At 35.9% G+C, this 18,866-nt stretch overlaps 1 protein-coding gene across 1 annotated transcript in view; it reads left to right on the forward strand.

Moving 5' to 3' along the window:
• The first annotated feature begins 5,698 nt into the window (after positions 1 to 5,698).
• The window catches only part of LOC108783500 (uncharacterized), a 50,339-nt gene continuing 37,171 nt past the window's right edge, over positions 5,699 to 18,866 (forward strand). The window contains exon 1 of the mRNA XM_018552070.1: positions 5,699 to 5,843. Coding sequence (XP_018407572.1) covers positions 5,699 to 5,843 — 145 coding nt within the window. The remainder of the gene's footprint in view (positions 5,844 to 18,866) is intronic.

The raw sequence follows: 18,866 nt of genomic DNA on the forward strand, positions 1-18,866 counted from the left end.
TCTAGTGAAATACTATAGCATACGTTGCATATTTTTTTTAGTTTTTTGTACAGTTATTTATCAATCAAAAGATCTGGATTTGATTCCGGCATTTGCCTTCCTGCATACATGAGTAACAAATATAGATCATGATTCTTATTAATTACTTTCATTGTGACGCAAAGATTTCAAGAAATATATACTACATTAATTTTACACAAATTCAAATTAAATATAACGAGTGTTATTGTGGTATAAGTATTTTTACAATATCTTGTTGCAATAAATCTTTATTTATAAAAAGGAAAATCTGAAGATGGCTCGATGCAGAAGCCGAAACATGTAATATAATATAATGTCAATATTGTTAACATCTGTTTAAACATACATCTATTTAAATTTTCATATAATGTCAATATTGTTAACAACTATTTTGTCTAAACATACACACACACACACACACACACATCTATTAAAATTCTATGTTATATATCCTAAAAATTTGACATTTAAAATTATTTTAATTTTTTGACTCTTACGCCCTTTATTTATATTTTTTAATTTATTTATTTATATGCACAAAATAAATAAATATTGGCGTTTGTAGTAATTCAGCGATTAACGATTTATTCATAAAATCTTAAAAATTTATCTAAAATTATTGTTAAATTATAAATAAAAATCTTTGCAAGTAAAGAGTTTTTACCCGTTGGGTACAATATTCTTATACAAGTTTGCATTAGCATCGCCAGATGGCGAAACGATATTTGTAATCGATTAATTTTTTGTACAGATGACTTTGAGGGTCTTTGGGAATTGGGCTTAGCAATCCCAAGGATCCGAGCACAATACACTGCGACACTTATATACATTTACATATCCATGTAAATGAAAAAAAAGTATGTGCTCCATTTACATTCACATATATACGTTTTTGTGGGCGATAACAATAAATATGTGTTTGAAGAAAGAAACGAAGCAAAATAGTCTTTAAGAATAACAACAAAAATAACAAGTAGATTTATATATTCAATCGAGCAGGCGAAAGCTGATCTTTGAATTAGATCCTTTCATTAAAAAGAACAATTAATTTATATTTAACAAAAAAATTGAAATAAATTCGTAAAGGAGTATATTTAATTATTAAATAGATTTATCTTCAAATTTAAAAAAAAAACAGTAAAGTATTAAAAATAATGTATCTGATAATATATAAGTACCTATAAACTAAGCTAGGTACTAGCTAGGTAAGCTAGATGTTTTATGTAACATTATATTAAATCTAAATATTATTATACTTTAATTATTAAGATCTAATTGTTTTGCTCGTAAGGGTCGTTCATTTGTTGTTTTTTTAAGCTAGGTACTTTTATTAGAAAAACAATATTTGTAAGACAATTGTATTTTTATTTCAGCGGAGCACAAATAATTTGTATTTTTTATTTCAAATATTAAAATTGACAACCAGTCTCTTATTTGAATCACAAAATACAAAAACTTTAATTTAAAAAATACAAAATACGTAATACTATAATCTTCATCTGCTCCGTTATTGAAAAATAAAATGTACTTGTATTGCAAATAATGTGTTTTAAATAATATCATTTCGAATACATGCCCAGCCCAGGCTGTAAAATCTAAAAACGCGCGATTGGCGCGATAAAAAAAAAAAATTCGTCGAGAAAGTACGTTCATGCTTGATCGGGAGCGAGAGGCGGGAGGCTGGGAGAGAAAACGGAGTACTGAAAGTATATCTACCGAACAGACCTTCTCTATCCGCCCCTCCCACCTCCTCTACCTCCCACCGCCTCCTCCTCCCGTTTCGCGCCTTTTCCACCCGCGCGCGCGCGCCGCGATTTGCGCCAATCGTACCCATTCGCGCCTTTCATCGTTGGTGGTTGGTGACGGTATGGCTTATCGCGTTTGACAAACGAATTAGAGACGACTGCCGGTCCCCCTATCTCCGGAGTATCGGCGCGTACATTCCGCCAGGAATATCGTTGGTGGTAATCGCGGTGTAACCGCGTTCGACCACGTTGTCTTATTATTAGTACGCGAAGAGTTTTCGTTGTTTTCGCGCGGAAAGTGATCACTCCGCGCCTATCAATGGGAGGGAAACGTCGCAAGTGAATCGCTCCTGTTGCTCTCGACCGACGACGAGGATCCCCCGATTGGCTCTATCCCTCCGACAACGTACACGTTCATGTATTTTTTTCCGTCCACGAGACAAATTCGCGTGTGCAGGGAAATCACGGGATTAAAGCGCGCTTTAAAAAGGCGAGCTTTGAAGGCTGGCAACCGGCATCTCCACGAAGGAATCACCAGATATCTACTTTATTATTTCAGGTAAATATCTCGCAAACAATGTATGATATATAGAATAAGGCATCAATACGAATTATGTGGATGATTCTTGGGATAAAATTCATATCTTTGTTTAGCAAATACATATAATTAGTAGAAAATATATAATTTACTGTACGTAGATTTGTTTCCAACAATCAGTTCTCCTTGGAACGTCTTTAGTATATAGATCTCTTTAGGGGGAATGAAGGACGTTTTTAGGAATGTCCTTTGGAAAACTGTTGTATGAGTTCCTTTTAGCTCAGCTTTTTTTGCATGATATTTTTTCTCTCCACATAAAAAAAAAAAAGAAAAGATACGAACTGTTCACCCAAATACACGGGAAGTTTAGATAAAGAGAAGTCAAATATTATATTCTGTATAATACAATTATAATATTTATATAGTAAGATAATGATCCATTATAGCATGTATTGAATCGGTCTTTCGATCGTGACTCGGCCACGAAGTGCGGTGTCAAGGATATAAACAGGATACAACAAATAACAACTTGAGATTTCATGTGGATTTTTTTTCGACCAGGTTTCGTCGTGAGCGTTTCAATGATCGAAGTTTCGAAGATCAACGCGCCACTGCAGGAGGAAAAATACGTGATGAAATTTTTCATCTAAATTTTCGAGAAATCTTTAATCCTACGATTTTTTTAAGTATGCTTGTGTGCGAAGATTTCGTGTACATACATGCTGAAATGTTCCACAATTAACGACTTCGTTTCTAAATCATCGCTCGCGATTCTCGAGTTACTGTAATGGTCTCACTCTAATATCGAATTCGGTTGTTTAATTGCATTATATAGAATTTATTTGAAAAATAAAGTATTCGTAATACATTTGTATCTTGTATTTTAAATTAAAAAGAATTTAAATTAATAAGAATGTTATAACATTCTTATTTTTTCATGAGTTAAAGAACGTGTTGAAATTATGAGAATCTCAACATTAATTTTTAATAATCTAATTGAATCTAATGTAATTCTGTAAGAGCTGGATCGAGAAAAAGTTTCAGCGGAGTACATTAAAGTATTTTACATTTTGTATTTCAAGCATAACACATAACGGTGTTTTGTATTTTGTATTTCAAATACTAATTCAAATAATAAGATTGACAATCAGTCTTATTATTTGAATTACAAAATACAAAATACTTTCAATCTTTCGACTTGAAATACAAAATACTTTTATGTGCTCTACTGAAATATGTTTAAAATATATTTCAAATGCTTGCCTATCTCTGATTGGATTAATGTATGTAGTATCTGAATGCAGTGATATCTATAACATTAATAAACTTTAACAATAAAATAATACATATAATTTTGTTAAATATAATAATATGATATATATAATATCATTATTAAGTATTTAATCGGTTAAAAAATTTATGTTTTTACATTTAACTGTTCTAATTTCATGTAGTAGTTTTTAGTATACACTAATGTAGTATAATACAAGAGATTGTGAGCTCGCTATAAGAAAAATTTCTATAGAATAGATTCATGATTGAAGTTGTGATTCGTGGCACACCTAGTATATGGTCGAGGTCGACGAGAAATATTCATCCCACTGGAGTTTCCGGGAAATGTAACGACTCGGATCGACTTTAACGGTTTCGGGAAGGGAAAAGATGCGATAAATATTTTTATTTAGGAGATACTGTTGTAAGAGTTCATATTTTGCATTAATTGAAATAATTTACAACTATTACAATAAATTACTCCAATCGTTTTCATTAATTGTAGATTTCCTCAAATTCAATACGAAAATATCGTTTATTTAATGATGAATTTTACTTGTGTAATTAGATTTTTTGTACGATCACGTACAAAGAAATTTTATTACCGGCACTATGAAAACAAAAATATGTGGTGCGTTTGTTGAAGTTTAATTTTGGTTCTTTAATTTTGTTAAAGGCGCTCCATTAAATTTTATAAACATAACATTTTTTAAATATTTTAAATTGCGTTCAAATTATACTAAAAATTTGTCAAAATTATAAAGAAATTAATGTGTTTATTACAATGATAGACAACAGTTCTTTTTACAGAGAATGTATAATAACATTATATTTGTAGCATTTGGAGTTTCTCGTATAATCGTTTTATAGTAACGCCGAATTTAACTTCATTTTTCAACATCTTCAGGAGATCATGTGAATCTCTTAAAAAAAGAACTAGAGATCAATAGATAAATTATAACCTCGAAATCATCACTTATATTAAAATATAAAAAATAAGAGTATATGCGCGATATTGTATAATGTAAATGATTGAACATGCATAAGATAATTAAATATACTTTGAATTGTAATAAAAATTCGTGCGAATTAATAACTGCAAATGAATAACGCGTTATCGCTATGAGTTCCTAACGCTATCATTCTCTTGTGTTTCTGCATCCTGTTATCTCGAACGAACCGTAAAAGCTAAACATTATAGAAGTCGACAATTGACTGTATTTTAAATACAGTTCACTGTTAGTATTAAAAGTCTATAGTGCAACTATAAATTTTTAGTAGGTACAATGAATTTTTGAGTACAGTCGTATACACATACATTGTTACAATAACGGAGCAAGACAAATTTTAAGGTCACTCTTACAATTAACAAGTCTTCACTAGTTAATAAACGTACGCAATTGTTAGTACACAGTCAGATAAAAGCTGCTGTTATGTCGGGAATCATTTCCTTTTGGAAACCACGTTAACCACGATTTATATAAAAATACTCCGATATTTCTCAAAAATATCCGCACTAAAGTATTACATACTTTAATCCTGATTAAAAATAACGAATTATAATAAGTAGTGGACAATTTTTAAGATTAAACAGGCACATATATGTCGCTATCGTGATGTAGTATTTCGTTCACCGTTAATTTCAAGGAAGTCTTTTCATAAAATGCGACTAGGCAAAATCGAGTATCATCGCGATAATTGGACACCCCGTATATACTACGCTCAACGACTGCCGAGGATGAAATCATATAACGACGATGATTCCACCAATTGGTGGCCCTTTGTGCATCCTCGATTTGGCATTTGCAATCTCAATTTGCGGCTCCTATAAAGCCGAGAGACGTATGTATGATTAACGACAAGTCTCACCGTTATTTCTCGACAATTTCTCGTAAACATCGCATTCCGTGATCTATTTTTCCGCTAGATTTCACGAGAGATCGCTGAGCATTACGTCACTGAAGAACTATCAGTTCTCTTTTATTTTTCTTCTAGAAGCCAACGTCGTGCCTGACGTCGATTCGACGATAAATTCGAGAGATCGCATTCTTATCTGCATTCGCCGACTTGGCTCGTTGAGAGCTGCGTCCACGCAAAGTAAACGTCGCCAACCAACGTCAGGATGGATGAAGAATCATCTTCTTCCGGAAGATCCCTCATCGACGCAATGAACATGGAATCGCCAATGTCTAACATTGCTAGCGATCTGTCGAAATCATCACTGGATTCCGGCAGTGCAAAGAAGCGTCACCTTCCACGTTCAAAAGGTATGTTGCAAAAGTTATCGATACGAAGAGATTGCCGTGTCTCTGTAACATAATTTAAGAAAGAGAAGTTTTATTGAAATTAGTATCATCCTACATTATTTTGATTTAGAGAGCAATCACTTAAGTCTCTTTCGAAGAGCTCAATAAATTGACTTGAAGTGTAACTTAATAGAGGCGACAATCTTTCGCGTCAATAAATTATAATCAACGTCAAAATTATACACTATGATTTACAAGAACAAGGAAAATATATTTGCATTATGATGTGATTGAAAAATATTAAATTAAGATTATTATGAATAAAAATTTGAATTAAGAATCACAAATAGGTAACATTGCTAAACAACGTTAAATTCGAAGTACGACTCGTTTTCACTCATAATTGGCAATTTTAATAACGGTAGGAACATTGCTATAGTTTACAATTGTAGTTTTTTTTATAAAATGATGAGTGGAGCGACATGGGAATCATGTTAATTATGGGCAAAGCGGATACTGATAGAGAGCGGAACCTGAGAGCCTTCCGAAAGGCGGGTTATTCGTTGGGGATTTCCCCGTCCTTCAACGATTTGTGAACGTCTGCCGCCGGTCTGAACCCCGCGATCGCGAGTTCGCAGCCTCAGTTGTCAGTGGTTCTCATTTACGCGATTCCAACATGATGATACTTCATATATTTCTTTAATACACATTTACTTTATTAATTTCATTAAATTTATTTTCAATGTAACGCGCAATACGTCAATAAAGATACATATGTATCTTTATTGACGTATTGCGCGTTATACTGAAAAAAATGTATTAAATCTTAATAACATTTCTTTGAACAATATTAAGTAAACATAAATTTACAGTAAATAAATACTCAATACAAAAAATGATAGTTAAATAAAATTAATATATTTATTTTTGTATAGTAAATAAACATGTGTTTATGTTAAGCAAATATTTACTTAGAAATATTCAAACAAATATTTATTAACGTTTAATTTTATTTTAAACGTTTGTTTATTTGGACGTTTCATTTGTTTAATTCGCACTTCTTATCGATAAAACGCGTATTTTGCGTAAATATTTCTAGGCAAAAATGTGATATTTATTTTTGTGATATTTATTTTCGAGCGATTCTAACTTTTTGGTAACCGTGATGTAGAGTTAATTAACTCGCGCGACGCGATCGTTGAGCACCCTCTCGCAACCGTGAGGCAAGTAGTAGCTCGTGCCGGGGTTACGAAGACCAGGTGCTCACCTGCTCCTTGTTGGGTGGCTGGTTAGGCTTGGCGCCCCCTTTTATTCATGCCCCCGGTAAAGCCCCGTGGAGGTTCGCAATGCGAGCGAACGGCTGGGCGCAGACGGTAGCGAGCATCCCTCGTGCATTGGGGACTTACGGTACTTAGCTGCTATTGGGATATCGATAGTCAGATAGTCTGATGACTGTTGATACATGGGAAAGTGCGATCAAACGTAAATATCTTACAACACTTTTTAAAGTTTATCCTTTAACAAAAAAAAATATATATTTACAGTTTCTTTATCTGATATCGTTTTTCCAAAATAGTAACACGCTTTTATGAAACTGAGACATACGTTTCTGGACAGCTCGGTTAATTCGCGCAATTATTGATGTAATTAATTATGACCTATTTATCAATATTATACTTAGCTTTTGTAATTTAAAATTGAGAGTTGTAATCGATCACTTACGTTTCATTCATATAACACTATGACGTGTACTTACGTAATAAAATTTGTATATTAAAATTTTATTTAAATATTTACATATTAGAATGTTTTTAAATAATTTTTTTATTTTATCAATTACCGTTACAGTAGAATTTTAGTTTAATTTGCACACAAGTAATGAAAATAATTAGTAATTAAAGAGGATAGCTCTATTCGCGAATAAACACACACACACAAGTCCGATAAAAATTTAGTGTTTAAACGCATCTTGCATGCATCGATACTGACCTACCCTCGTTAGACATCAACACATCGAGAGACCGTTAAGAATACAGCTGTCTTGCGCGAAAGACTAGGGTTCGTATTTCCGACTCCCTTTAACACTACGTTTAGCTCTAAAGGTGACTGACCGATTTCATATCTTATTTTCTTAATGCCATGATCCGAGTTCGATGACCCGAAGAAACGGAAAAACAACTGTTTACACATGTAATGAGTTTACAACTCTATAAACATTTATGACATATAGTCAAGAATGATAAGAGAGTAATAATTTAATTACTAACGCGATACACTAGTTTACTTAAGTCTTGTTTTTAATCCGTTCAGACGTAAAATGCGAATGGCTGCAACTTATTTATAGCTTTTTGTTGTGTATTAACATTATTATTCTTTAATTTAAATTTAAGTAAAAGCAAGAAACTTAAACGCGTGGAAATTCACTTTTCAAAGTTTTGCTTGTTTGAAGAAAGCTCGAAGAAAGTGTCAATTCACTTGCTAATAATAATTTTATTAAAACAACGGAGTTATAACAGTAAACGTCTGATATAAAGAGAAGTTTTTGGGTTTTGTTAAAATATCTCTAAAGAGATTTAGCTATAATAGATAAAGATTCTTTATCTCTGAAAATAATTTTATTGTGGATCATTAAAATAATTATGTAGGCTAAAATATCCAATTATACTGATAGTGTCCCAAATATTAACAATCTGATTTTAAACTACTTTTTAAATATATAAATTATAATAATTGTATTTAATTTTATTTATAAGTAGACTTTTTAAAATTTAAGTTTAGATACAATCAAACTAATTAATAAAATGTTAAAACTTTTTAGAACATTGTTCCTTATGTTTGAAATTCCTACGTAATTATCTTGATAGTCTCTAACAAAATTATTTTCAGATATGTATCTATTGAAAAAAAATTACTAAATCTTAATACCTACATATTTCTTTGAATAGTATTTTAACATTTACTTTTTAAATTAATGATTTTTATCAAATAAATTTTTATTAAATAAATATATGTTTACATTTGTAATAAATATTTTACTACATTTAAACAAATATTTATTAAAACTTACAATTAGTTTTTTCCATGTATCTAAATTTTTAAATACTTCTACGAAATCTTTCTATTTGTACGTTATCATATTTTGTTTCCTCATTTGCATACGAAGGGGCTAATATGGCCGCAATAATTCGAGTATAATAATCGATATACAGCGGCGGCGTTTTACATCCCAAATAGGGGCTTAATTCAACAGATCCCACATTACGCGAGTTATAGTCGGATTAAGAGACGTCGCAGGCGTTCGCAGCCGGCCACGATCTTTTGCACTCTTCGGTCGACGACGTTATCGCCGTTGCAAATGCCGTCGTGCAGCGGCATGGAAGTGTTGCGCCGCCACATGGCGCGTTTCGTTCTCGTCCGTTGCCTTGAAAGTCCGTTGCGCGAGGGGTACAACGACGACGGGGCGAACGGGGCACCCCTATATACTCTACCCGGCTCTAGTATTGAGCGGGCTATATCCGAGACGCGTGTACGTCCAATAGCCTAGGCACCATAGACAGATATACACACGCACGAAGCGTGCCGCTCGCGTGCAAATTAGGTAATTACCTGTGAACGCGCGTCTTCGACGATTGGCACGCTCTTTAGCCCTTTGGAAGAGTAATACCGATCTGCCATCGACTAATCTAGCAATCGGAATAGCAATCGTGTGGGGAGCCTCGCGTCAGGGGAGAACCGCTTAATTACACTTCTTAATTAACGCAACATACGGTTTCACGACATGCTGTCTTCGGAATTAGCGCGAGACTATTTATGATTCGTCAACTTCATGTAATCCTTCGTAGACATACTGCGTCTTTTTTTTACCCAGGCGAAATTTTATTCTGAATTTTTTTGGCACACATTTCAATTTTCATTAAATAAAGGTTCCAACATTTGAGTTAATTGTTTAGCAATGTAGTAGAGATGTCGGAAAGTAATCTTGAATTTTTGGAAGCCTAGAATAGTAAAGAGCTTGGCTAAACAAAAAAGTGCCTATGTAAATAAAAATTGTATATGCCTACGTAGAGTTAATATAATTATCATTAAGCTAAGTAAAATCTCGAGGTGTCTGAAATCAATAAACGACAGATAAAAATATACCACACAAGTTGAAATAATCCGCGATAAATTCATCGATGTATTAGTTATTATTTTCGTTAACTTTTTTAACACAATGTAATCAATTGGCGTAACACTTTATAATTTGTAGTTACATTGTTATATAATTAACGATTTTTCTACATTATTAATGCGTATAAAAATTGAGTGAGGTTCCGCAAAGGGCGCTTAATGGGGGATAGAGAATAAAAAAATACGACGGCAACCGTCAGCGCAGATGAGCGAATTGAACGGTGTAAGAGACGTTTCTTTGACCAATGGCTTTCCTATCAAGATTTAATATTTAAATGCCCCGAAATTTTATGCCATGGCAAAGCTGAAGGTGGAGGGATGAAGGGGGAAAGACCGACGAGGAAAAAGGGAGAAGAATGAAAGAGGTTTTGGTTCCTTGGGGTTCTCGGGGTCCTAAGCCATTAACATATCCTGTAGGGCCGGTAAGGCAGGTCTCGCAATATTTCGGAGAAGGCGAAGGTTGGCACTTTCGCAACCTTTAACGGTCGCGGGCCCGAATTACAAATCGCCTCGGGTACGGATTCGGTGCGAATTCCGTGGATGCCGTTGTTAAAAGCTGGGAACGGGAAGACGTGGCTCAGGGTGCGGCCAACATCGCAATTGCCAGGTGATACGTGTTGAACATCACTGGACGAATCGTATAGTTCAAACCTTCGACGTTTCACTAACATCAGGCTCGTTTTAATTAGTCGATGTGTACTCTCTAAAACTTTTAGAGTAAATCTCACTCTAAAGAGTGAAATCTCACTCTTGGGATTCGACTCTAAGGACTTCAGAGAGTGGAGAACTCTGTGATTACAATTAGGCGCACATAGTGATAGCGTATCCTCGGGATGGTTGCCATCCGAGAATTCCAGTTTTTCCCTTCTCGCGGTTGCGTCCGGGAAGTACCTTTTGGCGGATCCGTTGGATGAAAAATTCGTTGAGCGCGTGCCGGCTGCACGCACAACTCGACTACCCCTCGTCTTACTACCCTCGCTAATGTCGAAAGACGGAAGAAGAAGCGAGTGAGATAGAGAGTAGGGTGAGCTTAGTTATCGAACAGGCCGACCGACCGACCGACCAGCCAACCCCCCGTTAGGCTCTCTCTTGTCGCTTGTTCCTTACCTCGGTCTCTTGTGTCTCGTTGCGATGTCTGGTCCCGATGCGTCTGGTCCCCGTACCGTCTCGCAACTCGTAACAGGGTACACGGTTCAACTTTTATTCCCACCGACGACGTTCCGTTCTCGCAGGCTGTTATTCAACGTCTATCCGCCTTTCTGTTCCTGTTCCCGTTTATACGTGGCGATTAGCATTGACGTAATTTCTCTTGAGATCAATACCCGATGATGCTGATACGGAGGACACACTACGTGTGTCTCACACGTAATCGTCATACTTCTAATAATGCGAATAAATCTATAAATTCGCTGCCGTACCTTTATGGCATGGGAATTTGAACTCGGGCCATATATTACACCGGTTTCCATGTCTGGCAATTTAAATAACGTGAATGCGACTGAATATAATTAACTCGTAGCTGGTTTTTATTCAGAATAGAAGCTTACTTTTTATATTTTTTGTATATATTCACCGGATTGTTTAAGGTCATGTTTCTGACCTGAAGATCTTATGCGCGCAGTCTTAATACAAATATCCGTTTAAATTTATTAATTATTATTTATATTTAATTGATTAATGACTTTACGTGAAAACGTGACAGCTTATTCAATCGTATCCTAATCTTCCGATATTCAACGACCTTATCACTTATCACCGCAAAAAAACCCGAAACGGTTGCATGAGATTGGGGGGTTACCCTTCGGGACCCTTAGGAACCATACGCAGTTGGGTACGATGGGATATAACAGAATGATTCATACAAGCACATTAACCACGATGCTCGGGAATCCAACTAACGAATCATGCTCAAACGGCGTACATATTTTTTACGAGTGATAGCCAAAGAGAGATCACCATGCGGTCCATTCTCTGAACGAAGAACATACGCAGGTAAATCCGACTACATTAACAGTGCATAAAATGATGCGCAGGTAAATTTGACTACATTAACAGAAAGAATAAGCGACCGATGTCCCAGCGGATGCTTGTACTTACGGGGGAAGACCGATAATACCCGCGTCAGATGGTTTCACGTAACGTACATATCTAATGTGAGAGATATGAGGGAAGCTCGTGTAGAATATATAAAATATTTCAAAATTTTTTAATTTGATATGAAGATTTTTTAAATTAAAAAACGGTATCACGTAAAAAATGGTACCACGTTTAATTTGTTATAATGAAGAATTGATTCTTTTCTTGTTTATTGTTTAATGTGTAACATAGTAGCGAAATATTTTCATAAACTTGAAATTCTGTCGAATATAAATAGATTGCATAGAATCGGCAGTTTCTGTCGAAGTAATATCTGGAAATTAAGATTCTGCTATTTCTTACTCACGTATAAGTAATTCGGGAATTATATCGAAATCTCGATTTTTTTATAAATGAGATCCATAAGTTAGACAAAGAATTAAAATTGGACTTAGTGGACCTTACATAGTTATTCGAAGTAATGCGTAACATTCGATGAAATAAGAGTGCTTTTCTTGTTCTTTTTTCCTCTTTTTATGTCCGTCTGTTTGTATTTCTGTTTATATGGTGTAACTTTTATAAATAACTTAAGAGAGGCACAGTTTGAACAGATACATGCGTATTTAAACTGAAAGTATATTTTTATTAGGGGTACCTCCTGCGGTACCAGGAAGGATTCTCTTTTTACGGCTTTATTTCTGTACGAAGTAAGCGCGTACTCGAGTTTTTTTTACGAGTTTTAAGATGATTACGACAGTTAGGCCTCGCAAGAATGGCGAAACAAGGGCCGCCGCCCTCGACGGACACGGTGGGGTAGGTTACACCTGTGCGAGCATGTTTAAAATATGTAGCACATGGTGCGCGCGTTCTATCTCGTTGCACCACGGTGCACCGCGTGTTTAGCGAGCCGCTGATGCCGATGGCGATGGCCTTGTTGGCGTCGCGACAGTTTACTTGTTTGTTCCTTTATCTTATTCCCTTTATATTGCCGGGCCGATACGTCCACCTAGATTTTTCTAATCCTCCATCGAATAGTGTGTGATTTCCACCCTTCCCTCTAAATGCAATTACACGCGTGCACGCACGTGAATCACTCGCGTCGGGCAAATTCATAGCGCGGTCTCTGCAACCGTGGCACGCGCCGGTTGGACCGGTCGGTTCCGCCAATCGATATCAGATAGTCGAGGACGTCCCTCATAGGTAACGTATTTTAAGCCTGTACTAAACTATTGTGGTTTAGAAATTGTAAATTGAAGATTAGAATTGTTGATCAATCAGATAAACTTTATTCATTGTATCTCGATGAGTATTGTATCCTAATCTCCAATTTACAATTCTCAATCTTTGGTGCATAATCCAACATGACATCTCTGCGAAACGTTTTTCAGTTAAATAGCATATCTATTTATAAAATGTCTCGTTCATCCAGTTTATAGTACAGAATGCTCTTTAATATTTTATAAAGTGGATTAACAAGATTTTATAAATAGATATGTATAAACTGGAGATCCAATAACAGAGTCTGGTCGTAAACGATTTGGTCAAAAAGAGAAAAAGGTATTCTCTAAATTCTTTGGAATAGAATCTCATTTTAAAGAGTGAAAATTGAGTCGTGACAATCTTCAATTTTTAAGAATGAGAGTTTACTCTTAAGAATGAGATTCACTCTAAAAGTTTTAGAGAATATACACCATTCTTTTTGTTCTAACTTGTTCTAATTTATTTGAGTAAGTTAGAATGAAGCAGCATATATAAAAAGAAACAATATATACTCTACTTCTCTCTCTTCTGACAAAATTGCTCGTGACCGGACTCTATCATAGGATCTTTAGACTAAACCAATTTACAATGACATATCGGAACGGTATACCTTTTGATCTTCGATCGTAATGAAAGGGTGGAAAAACAGAATAGTTTAATCGTATATAATTCAAGTGTTTCCGGCGATATCTCTAGGCTAAACGCACGCGGTTTTCCGTATGGTTATTCGCGCGAATGGAGTTGTAAGAGATATAAAAGTACGACCAGGCAAGGATCACGCCCATCGGGGCGGTTAACCGAGGAATCGCATCGATGCTGTCGAAGGCGCATAGCGTGACGCGTTCATGTTCCTTTGCATACACACACTTATAGATCATACATTGCGCCAGCCAGCGGCGAACTAACGCCACTTGGGGGGCAGACATATGAGCACACATGGGGCGGCAGTCACCACCTGGCATCGCGTAGCCGTAGTTGAATACCGACCCACCCCTATATGTACACGTAACTACGTACCCTGAAACGCGCGCGGTGCGACCCCAACCCCTCGACTTGGCTCGTGCCGTCGTACATTGTCGTAGGATAGCGCGATGCCCGTTCCCGAACGCGATGCGAGAAGAGGAGAGAGGGGTACGGGAAGGTGAAGAAGAGAAAAGGTCGGCAAGACGTTGCAGAAATCGAGTTTCTCTCGACCTTCCTCACCCTTTCCCCACGTGTACCCTTCGATTTTCCTTCCCGCTCGCGCCTTGTTCGTTTGCGAATTTTAAATTTCGTATCTGCCCCGACGCGCGATTTTGGACATAACGCGTAGACAGTCACATGATATACGCCAGTGACAGAAGATAGAAGTCAACGAACCCAGCTCGATACGCTGATTGTAATATCGATTTCCGCCTGCATCATATGCGAATGCACACACGCCGAACGTGTCTTTTGTGATCAACGACATAGCGTACCGGTCGAGAGCGAATGGGAGCTGGTGAGTACTTGGTGCTCTTCCCCCCCCCCCCCCCCTCCTACCCTCAAGTTCCACCAATAGCGAGATTCTGTATTGGGAGGGTCGATAGGTTATCGTTCAACCGGCTCGTGGATGCCACGTGCGGGTACGTTACGAGGTAGTGTACGTTTCGTTTGTCGCAGGTTAATGACAATGTAACGTTCCGCCTGCCTTGTGATACATGGTTCTGATGGAATTGTATCGTTTATCAAACGACAATATATACCTATAGAAAGAGAAAATTAATCAATTTTCATAAGATATATCGAAGTAAACAATTTTGTAAAAAGTTAAATAATAATTTTTATACTAAGAAATTAAATTTTATTAAATAATTTTTATACACAGAAAAAAATGATTTTGCTGAAATATCTAAAAATTTAGTTAGATACAGGTCTGAAAATTGTTGAAAACTCAAGCATGATGAGTAATGTTGCAAAAAGTTTGGACATTCTAACAATCAGTTTGTTTCCATACTGCATAATTATTTAGACGGACCAAAATTTATGTTTACATCCAACTAAATGTTATACTTCAGTAAAACCGTTGCTTCCGTATAAAACTTTTTTATTATAAATATTTATTTCAATGATATTTACAAATTGTTTTAATTAATATGTTTGAACATTTCATTACGATGAATTAAATAGTATCTGTTAGTTAGATAATTGTCGCAAAAGTTAAAATTTAAATACAATAGGAAGCCGAAACTCAATTATTTGACCAAAGACACTTCTGGAAGAATTAGGTCAATGTTATATCTTATCAGCATTGATTTGTAACCGCCGCAGTGGCAGCTAACATGTTAGCTGAGGTTTAACTGATTATTCGTTTGCTCTTGGAGGTAGAGCTAGAAAGAGATAGGGAACCGTAAAAGGGTAAACGTTGAAGCTCAGCCAGTTGTAACTAACGCTTACGGGAACGGTTTAGAATTATTTGCGATAGATGTTATCCATATGTACTGCGTTGATCCTCGTTTTCTTCTGGAACATCGTCACGTGTGTCGGCTATATTCAGAGAATTAGACTCAGGATCTCGCGGAGGGCTAACGAAATTTGTCCCGGAATAGATATATACCTCTCTCTTTGTCTCTCTCGGCTAAAACGCGGCGAGGCACAGGCTGTGCTTTATTTTTAACTATACTCGCGGGATCCATACTCTTAATCTCTCATATGAGGGCCCCACGCTGGCGGGAAATGGCTGGCGGGTGTACGTGTTCCTGGTGTTTGCCCGCGTATAGGAAACGGATGTCGTGAGGCGTTTATCTAAAATTAGAAGTGTTCTCGATACATCTATCTCACTTCCTTTCGTTCTTTTCCTCTCGTTCTCTCCCGCGGTATTAGTATTATGATTTGGTCTGCTTGCCATGCACGCATTGCTTCTCGTGGCTTAGCTTTGGAGTGGAGTCACGACCGTTGAAGCGTACTTGCACATGTTACACAGCCGCAGCCGCTGCCTGTTGCTCACTGGGGAATGTCGCGTTAATTAGTGGGGGAGACTGATGGTCGTTCTCGCAGTTGACTTTACATTGATATAATAAAGTTATGCTCGCATTGGTACGATTATTATTAATGCAACAGCAACATTCTGTCTACGAACGCGATTGGATCGATGAATTAACGAGCGAATTGTTGCGTTCGCAATATTCTGTGTTGCATTGTCAGTATTCGACCATTAAAAGTACAAACTTCTATAACTAGTAACTAGACTATTTACTTCGTTGCTGTTTGTTACCAAGCAGCGTCTCCGATAGGACTTCCATGTCATGGTCACGTGATACTCTCAGATTTGTATACTTAAAGATAGTACACATACTGAGTGGACATAGACAAGCACCACTTATATTATCTCTGTCAAATAACCGAAGTGAGTCTAATTAATTAAGACTGTAATTAAAAGTCAATGTGTCGTCTGTGTGTTTTCTAAATAAATATATTACATATAATTTAAATATGTAATATAAATAATTAAACATTTACGTATATATGTATAATTATATAATGTTTAAATTTATAACTTGTTTATTTATTTTTGTAATTTATAAAATTGATACAATTATATTAATTATATGATTAATAAAAAATACAGGTTTAATTTATCGAATGAAAAATGAACAATCTCATGAACTTATCTCACAGTCGTTATAAGTTTTTAATTAAGTATAATTAATAATAACAAATACGATTAAGAATACAAAATACTATTTTATTGCTGTCTAATTTTAAATCTTTCTCTGTTCGTACGACCTGTTCTTAGATAATGTATTCTAGGACAGAAATAAATATTTAAGTTCGTCAGCCCCCCAAATTAAAGTTCAGAAAAAGTAGGGCCAAGTTGAATCTAATTACTCCATAAAGATCCCGTGTATCATAATAAGTTTATTCTCCGCGATAGGTCTTCATACTTAACGCACAAATACGCTCTGCCATCTGTTCGAAACTGTTGATTAATCTCTTATGACAACTTGCACGAGATCTAAGATGGCAAGGCAAGCTGGTGCGAAATATTCAGCAATGCTAAGGAAATCGTTCAGGTAAAAAGGGTGGTAGAAGGTACAAGTATATCAATGTGAGAGAAGCGAACCGAGGAAGAACGTTGAGATCAGCGATACGTTGACCTTTACGAGGCCAAGGTTCTCCATTTCAGGCACTACGCTTGCCTGGAAATTCGCGTGAATCCATCCTACCTTTCGACGCAAGTAAGTAGCGCGAGGGTGCGTGTCACGGCTGATGCCTCCGACTTCCTGTGGAAGTGCGTTACGACGTATATAGCTCATGATCGTCTCTTCTACTCTATTCTGCTCTTATCTGCCATTCAGTTATCAAGGATTCTGTCTTAAAGTTTCGCTTAATCGCGTTCTTTTTGCAATCCAATCCATGCATAATTCAAGATTCACAATTTGATTTTGACTCTGATTATTTTTGAAAGATATATCTTATTTATTTTTCGAGATAGATATCGAGTGGCAAAATATCGGTTGGTTTATTTTTGAGAAAATCGGGAAAAGAAAACTCTAAGTGCGAAATCTGAATCTTTTGTTGACTCTTTCTTTTAGAGGAATTTAGTTTTTTTAGGAACAAATTCCTAGCGGGAGATATAGCGACATTCTGTTCGGGATATCCTACTCGAAATAACAAATAGTATAGAAAAAGATTTGAGGTGCAAAATACAGAATAAACTATAAATTACCTGATTATCACAAAAACAGAAGAATAAATTAAAGGGATATTTGTGACCTGTAATTACACATATAGAAGGAACAATTTTGTGGAAGTATTTAAAAAAGCTAGATAAAGATCTGAAAATAATTTCGTTTGTAATCCATCAAAATAATTATGTTGAATTAAATTGATTGTTAGAATATTAAAACATTTTGTAACATTGTTGTCAATGATTAAGCGTTTTATTATAGTTACTTTGATGGTCCAGCAAAATTATTTTCGGATCTGTGTGTGTTTCTAGTTAAATTTTTTAATATTTCAGCAAAACTGATCTTTCCGTGTACAGTTTATTAAAATACTTCTGTAGCAGGAGAGATAAAAAATGGAAGATACATGAGACACATATGCTGCATGCTAACGTTTCATCGCTGAGGATGCTCGACACATCATACCCCTCGTCTTTTCATTGGTGTGATATGAAACGATTAACGACCAGTCCCTCCACATCGTATTCTTCCGGTTTAACTGCAGACTGGTCTTACATTATGTGGGAGATAGGAATGGTGTCATATACATTTTGCGAACGGAAGCAGTGACAGTTAATCAATGCGAATAAACAAATCTATATGTTTCAAATATTTCATGGAAATTATTGTATCACATTCAATAAAAATCAGAATTCTTAGTGAATTTTACTGCGGAAACGTAAAAATGCTGAACTGGCATGTACTTTGTCGGCTGTGACACCTATTCAATGAGAAGGTCGAGAACTAAGGGAATCATCCCAAAGTGCAATGTCCGTAGGCAAAACGATTTTTCTCGACGCGTGTCCCACATGGCACGCACGTGCGACCTCTGCCATGTTTCTCGTATTTCGGG

The sequence above is a fragment of the Cyphomyrmex costatus genome, unplaced genomic scaffold (genome assembly GCF_001594065.2).
Source record: "Cyphomyrmex costatus isolate MS0001 unplaced genomic scaffold, Ccosl1.0 scaffold154, whole genome shotgun sequence".
In the NCBI taxonomy this organism is placed as follows: Eukaryota; Metazoa; Arthropoda; class Insecta; order Hymenoptera; family Formicidae; genus Cyphomyrmex; species Cyphomyrmex costatus.